This window comes from Pyrgilauda ruficollis, unplaced genomic scaffold (assembly GCF_017590135.1).
Source record: "Pyrgilauda ruficollis isolate IOZ18807 unplaced genomic scaffold, ASM1759013v1 scaffold70, whole genome shotgun sequence".
In the NCBI taxonomy this organism is placed as follows: domain Eukaryota; kingdom Metazoa; phylum Chordata; class Aves; order Passeriformes; family Passeridae; genus Pyrgilauda; species Pyrgilauda ruficollis.
Window position 1 is genome coordinate 854522 of NW_024528822.1, and position 20318 is coordinate 874839.

At 36.3% G+C, this 20318-nt stretch overlaps 1 protein-coding gene across 1 annotated transcript in view; it reads right to left on the reverse strand.

Annotated features, from left to right (window-relative positions):
- RYR2 (ryanodine receptor 2) overlaps positions 1–20318 on the reverse strand; it is a 384205-nt gene that overhangs the window by 246725 nt on the left and 117162 nt on the right. The window contains exon 4 of the mRNA XM_041485449.1: positions 5254–5274. Coding sequence (XP_041341383.1) covers positions 5254–5274 — 21 coding nt within the window. The remainder of the gene's footprint in view (positions 1–5253; positions 5275–20318) is intronic.

A 20318-nucleotide genomic window follows, 5' to 3' on the forward strand; every position in this document is an offset into this window, starting at 1 on the left:
CTGGATTTTACTGGACTGTGTAGATCCAATGGTCTGGCTCATCAGACCCACAGTGGTAAAAGGCTCTATGTACAGTTGTAATACCTTCAATTCCCATTTTTGTTTCTGGAGTGACAGGGAGATCCCAAAAACTGACTGTATTGGAAGTCGAACAGGGCCTGATTAGGAATGAGTGGCAAAAGCCCTCCCCTGTGACTGGGGTGATGGGAGTGAGTAAGCAGTCAGTACAATAAACCCCGTACAAGTGAGACCAATGCAAATTTGATGACTAAATGCATTGAAATTACCACTTTCTCCTTCTCTTGTTAAAGAAATCAGTGTCCTCTAATTTTTAATGCTGTTTCCTTAGTGCCCAATTTTTTCAGAAGTTGCCCTGAGAGATAGGACTGGTAATTGAATGTAACCAACAATAGGATAATCATATTCCTCTGATTAAGTCTTCAGTTGCATATGCCATCTGACCTTTCAGGGACAAATACTTATGTGAGTGCATAGCATCAAACAAATATCCTCATGGAGGAACTAAACTGAGCACTCAGCAGCTGGAATACTTGACTGGCTTGGAACAGGACTTGAAAAAGGAAAAGTAATAAAAAAGCCATTGCAGAACTTCAAATCATTATATTTGAGGAACATAACACCTATCACTCTATTCATCCTCTTAATTAATTCCTCCTTCTCAAAAAAAAAGCAAATAATTGACATTTAAAACCTAGTGCAACCATTTATCTGAGTGCACTTAGGATGTCTTTTTAATATAAGTATTTTCAGCTGTTTGAGGCTATTATATTCCCTGGCTTCTTGGACAGTTTTCAGGTAGCTTATCACTTACTATTCTAATTTATCATAATTTTACCTTAATTCTTGGACTTTCTGGCTAGATGCAAAGAGAAGAAATATGATTTCTATTTTATTTGGATTTTTTTAATAGTAAAGCTGCCAAAAATCCTTTAATTTATACAATCTCCTGACTACATCTTTTGTATAATTTTTGTAGCATTCCATTTGCTACTTAGAAATATTAGCTCTTTACACTAACCTATCCAACAAGTATTGAAAACAAGTAAACTGAGACAGTTTGCCGTAATTCACAAAAATTACTATTGCTATGTAGAGCACAGCTTAAAATTCTCAGATGTATAACAGGGACTGAAGGAGAAACACCAAAGAAAGTCCAGCATACATTTGGAAATGTCACTATTTGATTGAGACTAGTTTTAATCAATTTGCACACAGATTTCTTTTGAAATTAAAAAGTGTACTTAGAAAATGTTTATATTAGGGTTTTTTTGCAAGTGAATTAGACTTGGGCTGCAATTAGCATCTGCTAAAATATACAATACTCTAAGGATGGAATTACAGATGTGGTTGAAACTATCATTGTAGGTGTGACATTTTAAGCAGCATTTCCATAGTCACTCCATTTTGATATTCCTGTTCACTTTAACATCATACAGTATCATCTCATCTTTTCCTTCAAGACGTGTATTAGAACTGAGTTCTCAGTATATGAAACTGAGTTAACACTGCTCATATTGCTCCCTACATTGAACCACCTCTGCAGTCTATGTTACATCTAAAATTTGAATGCAAACTCTTTATATTTGAGGATTAAATATTTGTGCACAAATAATGTATTTTCCCACAGCAATATGAAAAATCAATCTATATTTAAGCAAATTAACTGTGAGCAAGAAATTATAAGAAAAAAATGTCCTTATATAATTCATTTAATGCTTGAAAATCATACTGATTATAAAGTACTGATGTGCAATCAATTACTTTAATAGAACTGAAGATGTATTACTCGAATAATTTCCCTTGATGAAGCCTTGTTTTGTGGCCCACTCCAACCACCACAAGAACCCTAGGTTGTTTCCATTAGTCAAATTCCATTTGTTATATTTATCCAGTCCACACTATTAAAGTGAGAATTTATTCACTACTTCTCAACTTAGAAGTCTCTGTAATGAAAGCAATTCTTTTGAAAAGTATCTAAAGTGTGTTTTCTTACTCTGCAAGTTTCTTTTCTCCAAAGAAATTGAAAATTAGCATTAGTGGCATAAAACTGAGCTAACATAGTTACTACTTGGGGCAAAGAGAAAAAAAATTACCATTACCCTCAGTGGAAGACGTTTCTCTGTCTCAAAAACTGAAGACAATCCTACAATGTTATAATTAGCATAGCTTTGCCATCAGCCAGGGTAAACACGAAAATTCTTGTACCGTGCACTCTGAAGTTAAGAAACAACACACTTCATTTCCTTTCAAATAAAAAGCTCTTCAGAGTAATCCCTCCTGAAAACAAAAAATCTGGATGGCTTTTAATGCCAAATTTTCAAAATAATTTACCAACTAGATGTAGTCAAATGTGTAAAAAAGGCCAAATTATTACATCACCAGAGATACCCAAGAAAATTTCTTATCCTTACACTGAAACCTGCTGTAGAGCTAAGACGTTATCCTGAAAGCCAAGGCAGATATTCAGGTGCTTTTATGAGTACATTAGACCTGCTGTATGCAAGTATACAAACCTCCCTTGAGATCACAAATTTGTAAGCACATTGCTAATTTACAAAAAAAGACACTTTATTTCCCTTATTTCATAAATACATTAAAGAAAAAAAATGTCAGGGAGATTAAAGGAATTCCTTTCACTATGTGCTATTCAGTTTCATCTTACTGCATTACTGTTATTTTCTCTGTAAAGAAAGTACATTCAGGGTCTTCTAAATTTTGGTTCAAATTTAATAAATCCCTTTGATCAAATACAGGGGGTTCCCCACCTTGGCAGTTTTATAAAAAGCAGAAAAGCCAGTTTCAGATATGAAATGGGAACCAGGATGCCTTACTTCCACTAACTTCTACATTGGGCAAGGTATCTTTAATCTACTTGATTCTGCACTGAAGCAGATCTACAAGCCTTCACACTCATACCTGCTCAGAGACAAAAGGATGAAGTCAAGAGTTCAACAAGTATCTTAAAGCCATTTCATTTGTACCCAGCTTCAGCTGAGAGCACATCCCTTCAGTAGAATAACGATTTTGGAACAAAATCACAAGAAGAATTATAGCCATTTGACAGGAGTACACAGGAACTGCAGTAATTTCTTCTAAAACTTACGTTAGTACACTTCACAGGCTAGAACAGCTCAGAAGTGAATGACTTTAGCTTATCCTTTGAACAGCATGAAACTGCTTACAGCAAGGTTCAGCTACTAATTTGCTCATTAATTTGACATGAAGCTTCTCTCTGGGCTTGGGCTTTAAGGTTTCCACAGATGGATATAACCAAACACACTTGCATTAACCTTGTGTGCTCTATGCTGGGAAATGGCTTATCAAGAAATGCATGTGTTAGAGTGAGGAGTCTGCCCCAGTGAGCATGCAGCTTTACAGCAGCCAGCTCTCTACTGTATTAATTCACTGCACCTCCAGTCCACCCTAAGACCCCTGGTAACACTCTGGAGCTACAGAGGGAGTTAAAAGCTCCTTTACAGGCCAGACTGGAGCTTCATCTGAGAGAGAATAATTTTATGTATGAAATAAAGCCAGTATGCACTCCACCCCCAACAGCGAGGTTGTCTGGATTATAGAATCAGTCTATTAGAAAAATTCTTTACCCAGTTTAACTTGGAATGGCACATTTAGCTTCAGTCTCATGGGAACCAGTTCTTTTAAAAATGGTTTAAGAACACATTTTGATGAAGCAGTCTTTCTGAAGCAAGATTTTTATGTTACTAAGTTCAGAATTTAAAAACAAACAAAAACAAAAAACACCAAAAAACCAAAAACAAACATTCAAAACAGCAGATCTGATTTCTATTTATGCAAGTAATACTACATTTTCCATTAATAGATTATGAATGCTTCAAAATAAGCCACGTCAGTGTCGCCAATAAAATTCTGGCATATAATATTTGTTGTGTTGTGGAGTATGAGGAGAGGTGTCTGTATAGTACTGAACATGCTTTTTATTGTTATTTTTCCTCTTTATAGTAAAATTTTTCATAGGAATAAAACAACAGAATCTAAAGATGTATAACCCAGCTTTCTCAATCGTAATTATAAATTGGACAAAATGAAAAGATAACTTGACCATCAGTATGTCTTAAAAACACTTAAAATCAATGGATGGTTGTCATAAATACCAGATCCACAGAATATAGATAATGCTGTCATACTGACACAATTAGCAAAAATTAACACTTAACTGCAGTTATTGTTTAATAAATATTATAAACATCTACCTATGTATGTGACATGACACAGATATTTTCGAGTACAGTAGAAATGGTGTAGAAAAGCCTAAGCCATTATTTAAACAATGTACTTACCTACAGGAGTCTCAGGCAAGCTCTACTACTACTTACTATAAAGATGTAATAATCACAGATTAAAATTCTGTAATTTCTGACTGAAATAAAATGAGACCAGTGCTATAGTTATGTTATTGGCCATATTTCAGAGGACGCCTGAGGGGGTCTCTGCTCATGTGCAGTCCAAACAAAGTATTATGAAACCAAGGATACCTATTATAGTCCAAGCCTTCAGACAGGCCTCAAATATTTTCAAGGTGAACAAACAATTCTACACACATTTTACGACCACTAACTCTCACATAACACTGGTGTTAGAGATTACATTGAAGAAAAACATACATAAATATGTCCCACAGAGGGGAGTTGTATCAAATGCCCAAACAAATATGTATGGTATACACAGACACACTAGGAAAGGTCTTAACAACACATTAAGCAGAGAACTGCGCTTTATTTGCTAAGATCTAGGAAATATTGGCTTTATTCTGTAGCAGCTGTTCTACATCACTAAATGTATTTTGTGTATTTGCAGCTACACACAGCATCACACATTATCAGTATTAACTATCTTACTGTCATGCAGGTTAAAATTACAGTGTCTATACTGGAAAAGACAGGGTGGGTTACAGAATGGAGTTATAACATTAGACAGCAGGGCTCAAAACTGAAAGGACATAATCATACATTTATATTAGAGGATTCTGTGATCAAATTTAAAGAGATAAAAGTCACTGTGGTAACATGAAATTTGGTAGGACAATTCAGGAGTGACCAGATTTCACATGACCATATATTCACCTCTTTTTTTAGGTTTTTTTGAGCCGTGCAAGTTGAAGGATCATGAACACACAGGGTAGCAAAACAGACAGGTTAGACTCAGTGGCAACATGAAACGTTTGGGATCAAGTGAATAAAAGACAGAATCACATACCCATTTTTCCACATCAACTAGCTGTAGAAAGAAAAAGCAAGAAATCAGTAAATCTCTTTCCTTAAATACAGCATATCAAAGTCTATTTTGAAGTTAACATTTCATATTTTCAGAAATGTATCTAGTATGAAAGAAAATGTATTCTATAGCTTCTAGTAATGAAGATATTCTCCTGGCATCTTCACTTTAAAATGCCAATACCTCACTTTCTGTCTTTATTTTGTGGAAAGCATTTCAAATTCTAGAAGTCAAGAATGTCCATCTAAAATCAGGTAATAAGCAGCAAAGGAAGACTGATGCTGAATTATTTCCACACTGTATTCAGTACCAACCAGTCAAAAATGCAGAATACAGTACCCTATAAATTGTCTCTCCATTTCCTCTTGAGTGAAGTTCTGACATTAGTGAACATCATTCACTTGAAAAGGTTTCATTGCAAACCATTCATGGTTTGCCATTTTAAAGAATGCCATAATATTAAAGTTAAAATTAGGGGTACCTGTCAAACCCTGATCCTACAACCTGCAGCATATGAGAATATCTTGCATAAGAACAGAGAACAGCACGTAATAATATCATCCATTTCTTGTATAGGGAAAGTGAGAATAACTCGAAAAGCTTAAGATTTGACATTTAGAAAACTGTTTCAGGACTCATTAAGGAAACAAAACAGATTTTAAATCATTCTCTGTAAAAAGTCTCTGGACTATCTTACGGTCTCAGAAAGGATTGAGGATATCTACTAGAAAACAATTCAGCTACTAGAACAGATAGTATGCCACGACCTATTAAATACTTAGTTGGCACTAAGAGCAGTATATCTGCAGTAGATTGGTCTCTGGACTTTGCACAGAAAATGCTACAGAATATCACGCCTTCAGTGGTTTTACTGCATTCACATATTGACCTTTTGTTAGCAGATGACACATACAAGTTTAATAATTTAAGATAGCTTAGTGCAAAGCAGGAGCAATTTTCAAAACCAGTAATATCTGGATGTCAACTTGCTTGTGAAATTACTGTAATAAAAGGCAATGTATTTAGTTCTCATCTGTTAAAATAGCTCAATTGAAAGTAAACTTTCTTGCTTTTAATATACATTTCAATTAAAGAGCAGCTTTATGTTTTTGTTCAGTGCTACACAAAATTCTGATTTGCTGCTATTTATTTTCTTAGCAATCTTTACTGTGACTTTTATTATCAACCACAGCTGCACAAATGCCTCCTCAAAAACAGCTAAATGTCATAAAACAGCTACAAGATAAGAAATTATTTGATAAGATGTTGGCAAGTTATAAAAGTAAGCAATTATTTAAATCTAAATGCAACTACACAGTCTTAAAAAAAAGAGTAAGGAATAGCCAAGTTAGATTTACGTACAAGTATTTCTTTTATTACCTTGCCTTTTATACATCCTTTGTTTTGTTAAAATTTTATACGCACTGAAAACAGCACTCCAAGCAATTTGCCTGTGTGACAATGCTAGAAAGAGGTGATGCATGCTTTATTGCCCTGCTCTGAGAAGAAATTGCTGTCCCAAAGTGTAAGTGAACAAGCAGCCTCAACTGTTATCAGAGAACCCACTCAAAGCTCAACAGCCATTATCAGTTTTACAATTAATTGCCTTATAATTGCTGGATTGTCCACTTACTTTATTTAATGAACACCAGATAGCTTTATGAGTCATGTGCAATATTTTCCAAGTATTTATACACTGCACACACTAATTCTGCATTGGTATATTCATGTTTAACTAGAACGTCTCTCAGGACAGCTGCTTGAACGGTGCATGTACACTTGTCAGACAGTACAGTTTGACACCTACATGGGAATGACTACGAATTTATCCAAAAACATCTGATTCTGAAAGCGTGGTACAGTGCACAGCACAATAAGACCCTCCACATGTAATTGCAGCTGTAGGTTATAGGCCTTCTGCTGTGAGCTTCATCAGAGCCTTCCCAGGCCCTGCTGTGCTCCCGTTTCATCTGTGGGAGAGACCTTTGAGTGACTCAAGTCACAAGAAGACATTTCTTTCTTACAGACCACTTCGTCACAATTTCTAAGACTTTTTTTGTGTAGCACATGAAGATAAAATTTTGTCTGCTTTTGGAACCTGTTCTGGAAGACTTGTGACTTGGACATTTAGTATCCCATTTGGGGGAGGAAAAAGACTTAAGAATACTAGAATATTATATTTACCCATCTTGAAATTTCTGGGAATATAGATTAGGTAAAGCTAAAAATAAATAGGATTACTCATATCCAAGAGTAATTGTCTTAATATAGATAAAATAAATGTAAATCTCACATAAACAGAGATTAAATGGTTGATACCTCAGTCTAGCACATGTATCTAAGATCTAAGCTATGATTCAGAAAATAAGCAAGCAAATGCTTCACAGCACATCTAAATACAGATCCTGCTTCACACTGACACCTCCATCTTTTGTCTGTCTTCAAGACTAGAAGCCACAGAAACCGTTTTCCCATGGATTTCCCAGCGCCCATCCAAATTTAGGAAACACTAGGATTCAAAGCTTCTGTTGCTATAGATGCATTGGTCAGTAATCCAAGGAGAAAACTGAAAAAATAAATTACAAACCTAACAAAACGAAACAACAAAAAATCCACATACACACCAGAGAGTGAACAAACAAGCAAGCAAATTCTAACATTCTTATACCAGACAAAATTTTATTACCTCTCTTTTTTGGAGTGCTTACTGTTCTTGGACTTGAAATTACCTGTTCTTACCATAAATAACTCAGGCTTTACTGATTTGTTCACCTGTTAGGAGGTGTAGATCTTTCAAACTAGTCTAGGAAGGTTTAAAACTCAGGAAGGGCTATGGACATGGTAGGCAGGGACGGGCAGACACTTCCGAAGTTACCTCTCACTGTGGCATCTCAGAGTAACTGCTTCATTTCAATCATACATTACATTAAACACAGTCCAAAAGAACAGTATGATCATTTCTTTCATAAAGCACAGGAATTTTTGCCTAGTCAGAAAAAAAAAATCCAGATCCCTGGAATTCAATAACTTTTTTTCATCCAGCTCATTTTCTCTCCTGACCACTAAGTCACATTTTTTGGAAAAATAAAATGTTTAGTTATGTATATACTGATTTTTTTTTCTCCTCTTTCTTCTTCTGTTCTCTTACCCAAAGAGTATCAGGATTTACAACACTTCCTTCAGCAGAGGATGCAGGATGCATATTAAAACATATATACCTCAAAGGCAGTGTGCTACTTAGAAATATTCTTTCCTCATGTACCTGGGTACTCAAAGATTTTCTGAGGAAAAAAAAAAAAAAAAAAAAAAAGAACATGGCCCTGTCTAACACTGGATATCATAATTTAGTGAGTACATTTCCATATGACAATTCTGAGTACAGGAATTATCTTGCCATGAGAACATCAGAGTTAGCAAAAGACTGAAGAATATATCACCTCTGAAATTTTAGTGATTCTGAACTACTTATACCACAATAATAATTTTGCTGAAAGCTACTATTTGAACACAAAAGAATTATTTCACTGCCTACTGTCAGCAAGTAGCCATCAACCTAAGTTAATGAGTAAAAATTTTGACACTTGAAACTGGAGAGCAATGGATAATAAAATGGCACAGCACTCATATATCTGGGTCTATCTAAAATATACAAGTAGTGCTATAAAATGAACCCAAGGATTCCAAGTTTTCTTCTAAGAATCAAGCAAAAGATCAAAGAGAGCATTTAGAATGATGAAATAATCTCCCTCCTTGATCTAGAAGAGAGCAATATACTACAGTCTTAATATTTCCCTTAAAGGTAGCTCTAGCAAGAACATACAGCCAAAACCTAGTAATTTACTGCTATGCTAATCCAGAAACCTCAGAGTGATCTGCACTTGCTGACTTCAGGGGCACATCAGAGCTCCAATCTTTTCAGACAAGCTTTCATTTTAAATGCATTTAACCCAAACTGGAAAGCTGGTTTTTTCATCATTTTTTCCCAAGCACTGCAGATCCCCAGAACTACACTGACCAGACATAAAAGCCAGTTAAAAGAGCAGGAATGTTATTCTGATAACCCTACTTTCTCTTGCCATGAACTTAAGCAGCCATGAACTAACTGCAGAGAAATAAAGAGGGATCTTGCCAGCATTATGAGGAGTTTTTTTCATTTTTTAAATTTGACGAAAAGCAAGATCACAGAACATGTGCTGAATATCCACTAATACAGAGGCATTAATTACAATTGCAAAAGCTACAAAGTAAGCTACTTTAAGCTATGAAAACAACCTCCCATTCCTAATTCTGGCTTCTGTATTCTGTTTCCTTTCATCTTCTTGAGCAGTACACAAAAATACTAAGGAATTTTATTTCACAGTGTATAGGAGAATCTCAGCTGCCTCTGGATAATCACATTCTCTACAAGTATTTACGAGAACTGCCATGATAATTATAATATATTGCCATGATCCACACATAGCATTGTGACTGAAATATCAATAAAGAAATGTGTAACATTCCCTAGTAGATGTTATACCTGCCCTTGCACTTAAACTCATTTATCTGAACCAAAGTCTTAATTTAAAAGTTTCTCTTTTTTTTTTTTTTTTTAATTCTCTGTTGTGGAAACTGAGAACATATAGCAAAATCTTTGTCTAAAACTTTAATAAAAATAAGCAAGGTGAGAATAAGTAGAATTGAACTAGATTCCAAATTGAATTGCATTCTATCCTTCTATTACAACACTTGATTAGCTTCATCAACACCTTGACTTCCTGAATTTAATATTAAACAAGCTAATTAATGTATGCCTTCTCTTCCAGCCTAGGATTGTCTTCCAGCGTAAACTTTTGTCATCAAGACACTTAAAGAGCTGTGCTTTCATGTCTACTTGTTTTAACTCCTTCTCTGCATGTAACTTAGATCAGAAAATGTTACTGGGTAGAAGCAAAGTAACTTCTCTCCTCCCAATATAATTTTTTTTTCTGACTATCAACCTAGAAAGAAAACTTTGAGCACATTAGCACTCCAAGGGTTGTGTTAAGGCCAAAAAAAGGCTTGCTGCTATCTACCTCCACAATAGGAAAATTTTACAGGAAAATAATAAAGTTTTATTTCATGCCATACATCCTCATCCCAAACACAGTGCACACACAAAGGAAGAGCCCATGTGCCAGGCCAGAAGTATTTGGGTGTCACAATTCTGTGATTTGAAACAGATACTGATTGTATTCCTGTCCTTGCTTGACCCTGATAAGAAGAGTGCAAAAACACTGCACCTGCCATTCTTGATCTTTTCCAGTATTTGCACTTGATCAAAGTGCAGTTGATCAAAGCCAAGCTATATACGTTTTGTGCCTTATTTGAAATAGCCTGCTAACAATCACTTCTGATGCTAAATAAGGCTCACTAAGGAGGAGATGATAGTACGTGTTTCTCTGTAAAAGCTCCATGCTTTTTTTTCCCCACTGTTTTACTTCCCATTCCTATTTGCAGTATGGCTTCATTAAAATGTGTAGTCAATATTTTAAGTAGAATAAGACTCTAGCTCATCTTTTTATAAAGTTTTCCACTGGTATCAAATATGTACGTCCATCTACATGATACAAAAACCAACACAGCATTAAACAGTGAGATCCTCTTCCTCTCCTTCCTCTTCCTTCTGTCACTTTCTCTCCTTGCAGTAAGCAGCACTTGGGTCATGTAAACTCAAAAGTCTGGGATGGACAGCCTTGCAGTAGGTACAAGCTAATGTTGTTGGACACAGCAACTCTGTCCCTCTTTATGACATGCCACCATCTGTTAAAACTTGTTCAAAGAATTTATTAAGAAAATTACTGCACTTTGTTATTTCAGTGAGTTATGACTGGTACCTGTAGCCGACCCTTAAACTAATGAAAAAACTCAAAGTATAGAAATGAAAAGCTCTAACTTGGCCTTTTTTGCCCAAAAGTTTGATTAAGAAAACTTTCAGGTCAGTAATAGGAAACTAAAACAGCTCTGGTTTGTTATATCAAGAAACCTCTGGTTAATTTCTGACTCTTCCTTCCTACATGTGGGGGTTCTTCTGGCAAACCTGAAAACATTTTCAGCCTGTCATATTCACAGCTGCTGTTAGCTTTCAAATAGGTTATTAACTAGGCTACTGTAGTGTGAATCAGAGAGCTTAAATTTTCAAGAGTGCATTTAACTGCCAATCTTCATACTTTTTTTAAGGAAGTGCCTTGGTAACTTGGCTTATTCATTAACATACAGAACACTTATTAAAAGAAATGGGAGGTGTTACTTCTTTCCGCTGGCATGAGAGATGAAATTACTTTTGCCCTCCTCCCATGCTGAGAAAATGACAAAGCTGCCAGCTCTCCGTGTTATCTTGCTGCTTACTAATATAAAGTAATTAATGAATTCAGAGTTCCACAGTTGGAGATAGGTGATTTGAATATTCACAAATCCACCAGCTACAGTTGCATTCCTATCCCAAAAAGGCTCCATTGTGTCTTAGAAGCACGGGAAAGCTTTTCAGCTCTGTGAGGAAACACACATTTTCCCTATCCCTTAAAAACAGAAGGATAACCATACATGCAAGGCACTTGCATGTGATGATTCCTTCACAGAGCCTTTCAGATCAGAGGATAAGAGCTTCACTTTAATCCACAGCAAAGACTACCCTACACATGCAATTAGATAGCAGTTTGCAGGTCAGTGGCACAGAAAACAGATTTTAATAAAACAAGGCACCAGGAGGAGTGATTAATCAGCCATGACTGGATGATTAGATGGGAGTTAATAAGCTCATGATGCAATTTAGCTAGAACGTTGCCTTACCAATGGGTGTTTTGCAGACAGCATTTTCCTGAAAAATGAAGTTGTCAACTATTGGAGGAGAGGTCGTGAAATTAAATTTTTTCATATTACAGAAACACTTCAGCTTTGAATTCACATAACTGCAACCAAATGCTTTCATTCTCTTAATAAGGTCTGACATAGATTTATGAGTGCACAAGTCTGAAAAAAACTCTTAGCCTTAGTTACAATGCCTTACCACAGTATTACTGAGACTTTTATTTAAAAGATATTTGCTTGATGCCTATGAGTTATTTTTATATCCATTTCAGTGCTTCTCTAATGTAACTGGATTATGGGGTAGGGGGAGGGAAGGGGAGGGCAAGGCAAAGATTGTGATATTTGGAAGAAAATACAGACATTCTAGAAGTAATGTTACTGAGGAAGGAAAGAAAATATGGACATTAGTGTCAGTAAGCAGGCAGCAGATTAGTCAATCAGCTCTTCAGCAAATTTAAGGTCTCCTGTTAGCAACAGGAATGAGACAACAATGTATAGAAACAATCAGTCTCACAAGATAGGGAAAAATGTGCAGCAGATGAAAAAATCACAGTATAAATAAAGGAAATAAAAGCTATCAAAAGAAATTAACAAAAAAAGGAAAACTTAATAGCGATACTAAAGAAACAGATACCTGTTTTTAATTGTTTTACTCTAAAATCAGTGCAAAAATCAGTGCCAGGTTTATATTAAAAAGACAATTAACTCCATAACAGTTTATTTATTTGGTTACACCAAGCTGCAGAACAAATTAAACCTACAGCTAAGCACTTCCTCACAGATTGAAGTCTTCACTTAGACATGAGTGTTATGTGTTTGCATCACTCCCTTTAATATTCATATTGACAATCTCATCTTGGCTCTCTGAATTTGACTTCTTGATTAGTCCGGTCTTGCTCTCAGTTTGAAATGATCCAATAAGCCAAAAGAAAAAGAAACTGTTGGAAATGAAAAATCCACCCAGAATCGGGAAGCAAAAGAAAGGAAATTTCCCTTTATGGAAGGCAGTTAGACTATAAAAAGGAAATGGTTGTGAACCAAAATTTCCTAAATGTTTTAAATGCAAGCAGAATAGGCATGTAAGAAAGAATTTAGAAAATTCTTCCTACTCTATTTAAACCAACAGCTATATTTACAGCCTTTGAATCCTCAAGAGATTTACATGTCAGGTTACAAGGAAAGTCCCTAAACACTACCCTATTATATCTACCTAAGGTTTCAAAGAGTGGCCTGTGGTAAAAGACATTGTGAATAAGATGTTAGGGTGAAAAATGAAAGAGGAAGAATAAGGTGAGAGAAAAATGTTTTGGCATGTAACAAAATTATTTTTTTACTTCACTGATAAACTATATCAGCAGAAATTATCAATTTTAACCATGAAGATCCACAAATCAGTTTATTTCATTAATCTCTTGATTAAGCTTTTACTTGTGTTAAGGAATTATTTTTCTTTACTCTTTTTACATCAAAACAATAAAATCTTCAAGTCATCTATGAAAATGATAGTAATTTCACTAAGAAAAGTTGGAGAAGATACTGGAATTCCAGAAGAAATCTCAGAAGAAAGCTTATTGCATGTGCTATTTCTTCTCTCAACTCATGCCATGGCATACATGAGTTGAGAAAGGACTCAGCAAAGTGGGTAGGGTCAGACATCTGAGGTACAAAAAGGCTGTGCAGTCTCAAAACTCAGCATGTTTGTGTTTTTCCACGCAAAGCTCTCAGTTCCCTAAAAATATTTTATTTTATACTTTGCAGCATCTTGAAATACTCCGAGTCACAAGAAGCACTGGAGTCTCATACTGCTTGCAGTAATACCAAGAAAGCATACAGAAAGAGAACTGTGGTCTTCTGGGCAGAGGTAAATGTTGGCTGCCTCATATGTTCCTCTGAAGATCTCCAAACCCACCAAGAAGCCATTTCTTTAGGACAAAAGTTTTGTATTTCCCTAAGTAATGTACCTTAAAAATAGTGACATATGACTGAGGAAAGAGAATAAGAAACCCCACCTGAAATTCCTTGGAACAGCCAAAGGATTTAATCAGTTACTGACATTATTAAAATTAGGGCAAATGCAGAAGTTCTTTGAAAGAAGCCAAGCTATGCCCAGTAAATCACTTATGTTCTAAGAAACAAACATCACCTAGAAATGGAATTTTACAGGAAGACCAAAATGCATGAATACCTAGATAACTAAAATAGTTTGTTGCCAAATGACCTACATATACACTAAACTATGTCAATTTACCACATTTCTTACCACCAGTAAGAAAAAACAGGATTTCCAAATTTGTCACTTTCCTTCTGCTATTTGCGTACCGTTATCTTGTGACTCATCCCAACTTTTTTTTAAATACAAACATCTTTCAAAAAAAGGGAGTGTTCTGCATATTTGTCAACAGACTCTCAGCTATCAAAGGCTGCCTCAGGAGTGGAAGCTGCACGTACCACCATCTTTACAAGCACAATCCACTCTATCAGCAGTATCTGCAAAAACAAGCGTTAACTACAAAAATCATATACAACAATATAGGACTCCCCAAACCAAAGCAGATGACACCAACCAACATAATTAGAACACAGATTTACTAGCAGAAGCTTGAATACCCTTTGTTCTTGTCAAGTTTCTTTCCTTTGTTTACTTAGAAGTACGTAATTTCCATAAAGAAAAATAAGGCTTGAGCTTTCACCCCATCACAAAAAAAAGGAAATCAATGCCTTATCTATTTATACACAGAGGGAAGGGCTATTATTTAAAAGAATAAAGGGTTAGTTCAACTAACTGTCGAATTAGCAAATGCTAAAAAGACTGTAGCCTAGGCAGAAAGAGGAGACTGCAGGGGAAAGGGAAGACAATCTTCACAGCTCAGCAACTATCATGTTTGTCAAAAAAGTATTTATGTATCAAGATCAAAAACCTAACCATGTGGGGATAATACCTCCCCCTCTCACTTACCATGTACTCTAAAACACAGGTTTCTATTTTCACTTGAAAAATGAAGGACAGGTGCATACAAAGAGGTCATAGAGAGCTCATTCCCTCTTTTTAAACCTAAATGTATGTGTACGTGTGTGCGTATACACATATATTTATCAGGCATGCTTTTGAAGAGGAAGAAGTCAATCCACACTGCCTGAAGGAACACAGCAGGAGCCTTAACTGCTGCTGAGATCCTGCAAACACTCCAAAATGGATCCTGCTGGCATGGGACCCACTCCCCACCACAGATGCCAGAGGCAGCTCGTCAGGCTGGATGCACAGGATGCTGCGGGCAGGGGCAGCTCCCTCCCTGTCCCAGAGCCTGCAGTTCTGACTGAACCTTGAGGGAACAAGGCTCCGCTCACAAGAGTGGTCACTCAAACACTAAAAACTAAAATCCAGGTTTAGGAAAAGCTGAGTGATCCGGAGACAGACTGAGGTAAACTCATGGTCTATAGGTGGATGATGCTACCACTCAAAAAGGTACGTCAGCACCCCTGTGAAGAGCAGGGGTTCACTACTCACTCAGGTTTCTCTGTTGTGCTCAGGTCCCAGGTTCAGCTATAAATAAGGCACCTGGAGGCCAGGGACACAATCTCACCTCTACCTACCAAGGTGGGATTTCCAGCCCCTCTCTGTTTACTTAACAGTGCTGGTCTTAAACCCCTTCATTTCTTTCACTTTCCTTCCCTCCATCCCCAGCTCAAGAGTTCTTACCATCCTGATGAGTAAATAAAAAATGGTAATTCTCTATGATAAGAGAGAAACAAAACCTAGGTCTTTTAACTTCAGACCTGAAATAGGGTAGCTCTCACACTGCAGTAGTATTTAGATACAAGACCAATACACTCACCTGCTTGGAAGGCTCTTGTCTCAATATAATAATTGAAACAAATCATTTTCTGACTCTCCAACAAAACATTACAAAACCAGAAACCTTCTTGGTGAACCAACACTACCACAAGCACTAAGGAACAGGTGGGCGTCAAAAGAAATAACTTCTCCACAGACAAATGGTTGCTCCAGGGAGGGGTGAAGTAACAGCTGTTCTCACTAAACCTATTATTTTTGCTAAGATATCATAGATTTGCTCAATGGTGCAGCTAACATGGATTCAAAATCCCTCTTGCCCTGAGGAGATGCAATTACATACATGTAGATGAATCCTCATGCGGAACAGAGTTCATTGACAGCAGCAAGAAATTGTGCATGTTTATCAGCAACTCTGACACACCACAGAAGCAATACAGAGATGAAGCCACCCTAAACTCAATTCCTTCCCATTTCCTGTTCAAGACAGGAATCCAGTCTGTTCAGTTCTGCTCAGTCTCACTACACCAGCTCTATCTCTTCTTTTAATGCTACCCTTGTTGATGTTGCTCAAGTGTTACCCCTTTGGGGAGGACCATTCACATCCAAACTTGAACAATATGGAGTCTATGATGCATATAGAGCACCATTAGAATCAAAAGCACCTGAACCCTGCAGGATAAGCAGAGTTAGGAACAAACTTACATTACATAAATCTTGACTGAATTTGAGAATAAGGGTGCTTTGTTGTTTTCTTTAACTACCACAGAAGCTATTGGTAACTCCTGGAGGTTGAGCACACTGAGCACGTTCCAAGAGGGAGAGTCCCATCTGTAATCTCCCAGCTCCAGCTGCTGGGATCCTATGGAGCTGGCTGATAGGAGTCTAGTTTCTTGCTACACAGTACTGCAGACAGAATTAGTGTTTTTCCACACTGCCAGCCTCTGTAGCACTGCTATGCATTTCCTACGCTGATAACATTTTACATCACTCATCAAAATATTCTTTTAATTTGCTATTATAAGTCACTGAGATGGAAAAAAGGATCCTCCCTTTTTTAGATTTTGAACGAACTTAGCCAAATATTTCAGGAAGCTACCCTTATAAGAAGCCATTACAAGACAAATAGAGATATTAAGAACTTTCATATATACTATGAGGTGTTTATTGAGTATAAGCAGTCTGTTTAAAAACATTGAATAATTATTACTTCCAATCTCAATATAACTGGACAAAAGTAAAAGTTATGGGTTTTTTTTTAAATTTAAGGTCTTGGGCTTTACAAACAAATCATCTTACATCTGTATGCATTGCAACAGAGAACACAATGTTTGAGTATCACTTTACCCAGGCCTTGCCTCAGCCCAGAGATTAATGTAAAACTGCACTGTGTACAATCAGTAGTAGTAGAATTGCAGCAGACAAGAATCATATATAACCATGAACTTAGTATCTCAAAACACTTTTGACTAAGCTAAAGTCTAGGGTTTTTGTGCTTTCAAACAAAATTTTCAAAAAAATATGCTAACTCTTAAAAAAGAAGTTAAGAAATTTAAGACAAAGAGAAAAATGTCACTGTTTTATGATGCATCCATAACCTCTTCAACATCAAACCTTCCTCATGCAAAATGTAGGTGAGAGTGTGGTCACTTACTATTTTGTTTCATTCCAGTTTGTTGTGCAACCATTGTACTAAATATTGATTTTAAAATGAAAACAATTAAATCCTATCCATTTTATGATATTCACTACCATAAAGCTAACCTCACAAATATTAATTCAATTGCAGATGACATATTAATAGATTTAAAAAATCCACTAAAGTCAATGTGTTAGCTTATTGATTCCAACTGCTTATCTACACTGGCCTGGTTAAAAAACTCAGTGTGTTACTAGCTATGTTGAGACATCTGGTAGAATTAACAAAATTAGTGGTTTGGGAGACTATCTCAGCTTTACATAGGACTGAGCAACAAACCTGAGACTCTTCAACATTCTAGAACAGCATCTGAATGTGAGGATTTGGTGGGGTTTATCTTTTCATCATTTTGCATAAATAGCCTTTAGCACATCAATTCCAACTGCTGATAAAAAAGGGGGGGGGATTTGGTTCTGAAGGTAAATTTAACTGTATCATTTTCAATTTTGCTGTGCTTAAATTTAATCAAAAAATCACAAACTCCTTCAGGAACTAACTGGGAATCTTTACTGAAAAGCATTAGTATGTTGCCATACTTTATTTTAACAAGTTATAGCTTATAGATGGCACAAGGATAATATCTATAGAATTGACAGGTAAAAGGCATAAAAACAACCAATCCCCTTCTTTTTCCATCCAAGGTAAAAAACCACACAGTACACCTTGGGTTCCTCATTCTAATCTCTCTGCCAGTATTTCTCAGCTGTCCTCATGACAGCTCAATACATAGAAGTGCCAGTTTCAGTGATTTCTACATTGCTTATATTCAGTCAGCAACTTTTAGTCCAACTATTCTCACTTTGTTCCCTAGGACCACATGGTATCTGAAGCAATTCTTGCTTTAATCCTCACTTTTCCATTCCGCTTCAATGGCGGAATTGAATTTGCTACAGTTCTCCCCGAGTTCAACTGCAACAGTGCCTGAGTACTCCACTTAGTACTCATTCCACAACCAGATTTTCCCTTCCATGGCCAATGTTCTTCTTCAGATGGGTTGGGAGAACACCCAAAAGTATCAAACAGAAAGAAGTCTGCTTCCAGCTCTGAACCTGCAGCTCTCTGGAACACCAACCCTCAGGAGATGATTGGCATGGACAGAGTTTCACATCTTCATTACCAGCCACGAGAACAGGATAGAGCTGCCAAGCACAGCAAATCTTCATGGCATGCAGTATTAGAATAGCACAGTTGCTGGGCAAATAAATATTGGGGAAAATGCAGCAAACTGCACATGGAAGTGTTCAGTAGATAACATAGCAACTAAGACTAATTTGCAGGAAACTAAGAAGGGATTTAAACCTACATTTCATTTTGCCTAAAAGTAAACCAATTTCAAGCTTACTAAGGCAAGTGAGAGCCAATTTTCCCCCTGTATAATGAAGCCTAGAAAGACAAATAGCAAAAAAAAAAGTTCAAGTTTTCTCAGAAGTAAAAAAAAAAACAACAACAAATACAGTGTGATTTTCTGAATAAGTACTTAAAATAATTTCAATATAAATTCTAGAGAATCCTAAGCTCTCCTGATGTATTCTAGTTCCTAGTTTATCGTGACATTCAAAACAGAAATTGTAACTACTTCTACATTCACCTTCTTGCTACAGGTGACATGCAAAGAAATCCTTACTTGTTTCACAACCACACTCTTTTCTAGTAAGCAATCAAAAAGCTGACACTTGAAGTGAAAGGCCACAAAAGCAGCTGAGAGAAATCCATTGGGTTCCATTGAGGATAAGTGAGTCTGGTGCATCTCTCCTGCTGGAGTCATTAAAACACAATTCCAAAGGAAACACATTACGCTCCAAGTGCAGATGATTTTACTAGTGAGCAGTTCATGTAGCATGAAACCTAGCCATTAGCAAAGGAATTGAATGTTCCAAATACTTCACTGATAAAATTGGAAAAAAACAAAAACCAACAAACAAAAAAACCTACAGTAGTCTCATAGTCCTACATATACCAGAACCAAAAAAAAAAGCGCCCATGCATACACCTCGTGTTGGCAGAACAAAGCACAGATCAACAAACAGCAGCTCCAAAATCTCTCACCAAAATAGATGTCTCTTACTCTACACTCTCCCAATGATATGAGATTTTCCTGTGGATGTATGGTATAGCAGTAGAACTGGAATAGTTTGGCACTCACCAGTCTTCTGGTAGACCAGCGTGAAGAGAATGTTTTACCACTGCTGACAAAAATTAATTAAATCTCTGTAAAAGACAATTTATTAATAGAGTTCTCAATCACTCCAATGGGATGGTGCAGTTAAGAACAATCCTCTGTTTGGATTGGGATACAAGGTCTCCCATCCCACACAGATGTACAACCCACTGGCATGTGAAAGCAAGTCACATACTCCTGTATTTATATGTGTCATATATAAATACACACATATGCATATAGTCTATTCATCAGGTATGGCATGTAAAACATAATCCAGAATCTTCAAATTTCACTGGTCTCATTTACTACAATTATCATTAAGTACTATAAAAGATATAACAAGGTAGAAAAAATAGTATATTATTTATATAATGAGACTGCTGGATATATTTCAGAAAACGCAGGCAAGCCAAGTGTAACTCGGCATAATAACAAGATATTTTTTTTCCAGACAACACAGATGATAGATGATTTTGTGCTTGTCCACTTAGAGAAAAAATTCCTTTAAATGCCAAACTAATTTAATTTCCTGTACCTAGTCACTGGGTACAAAACTGGTTTTTATCTCTTTG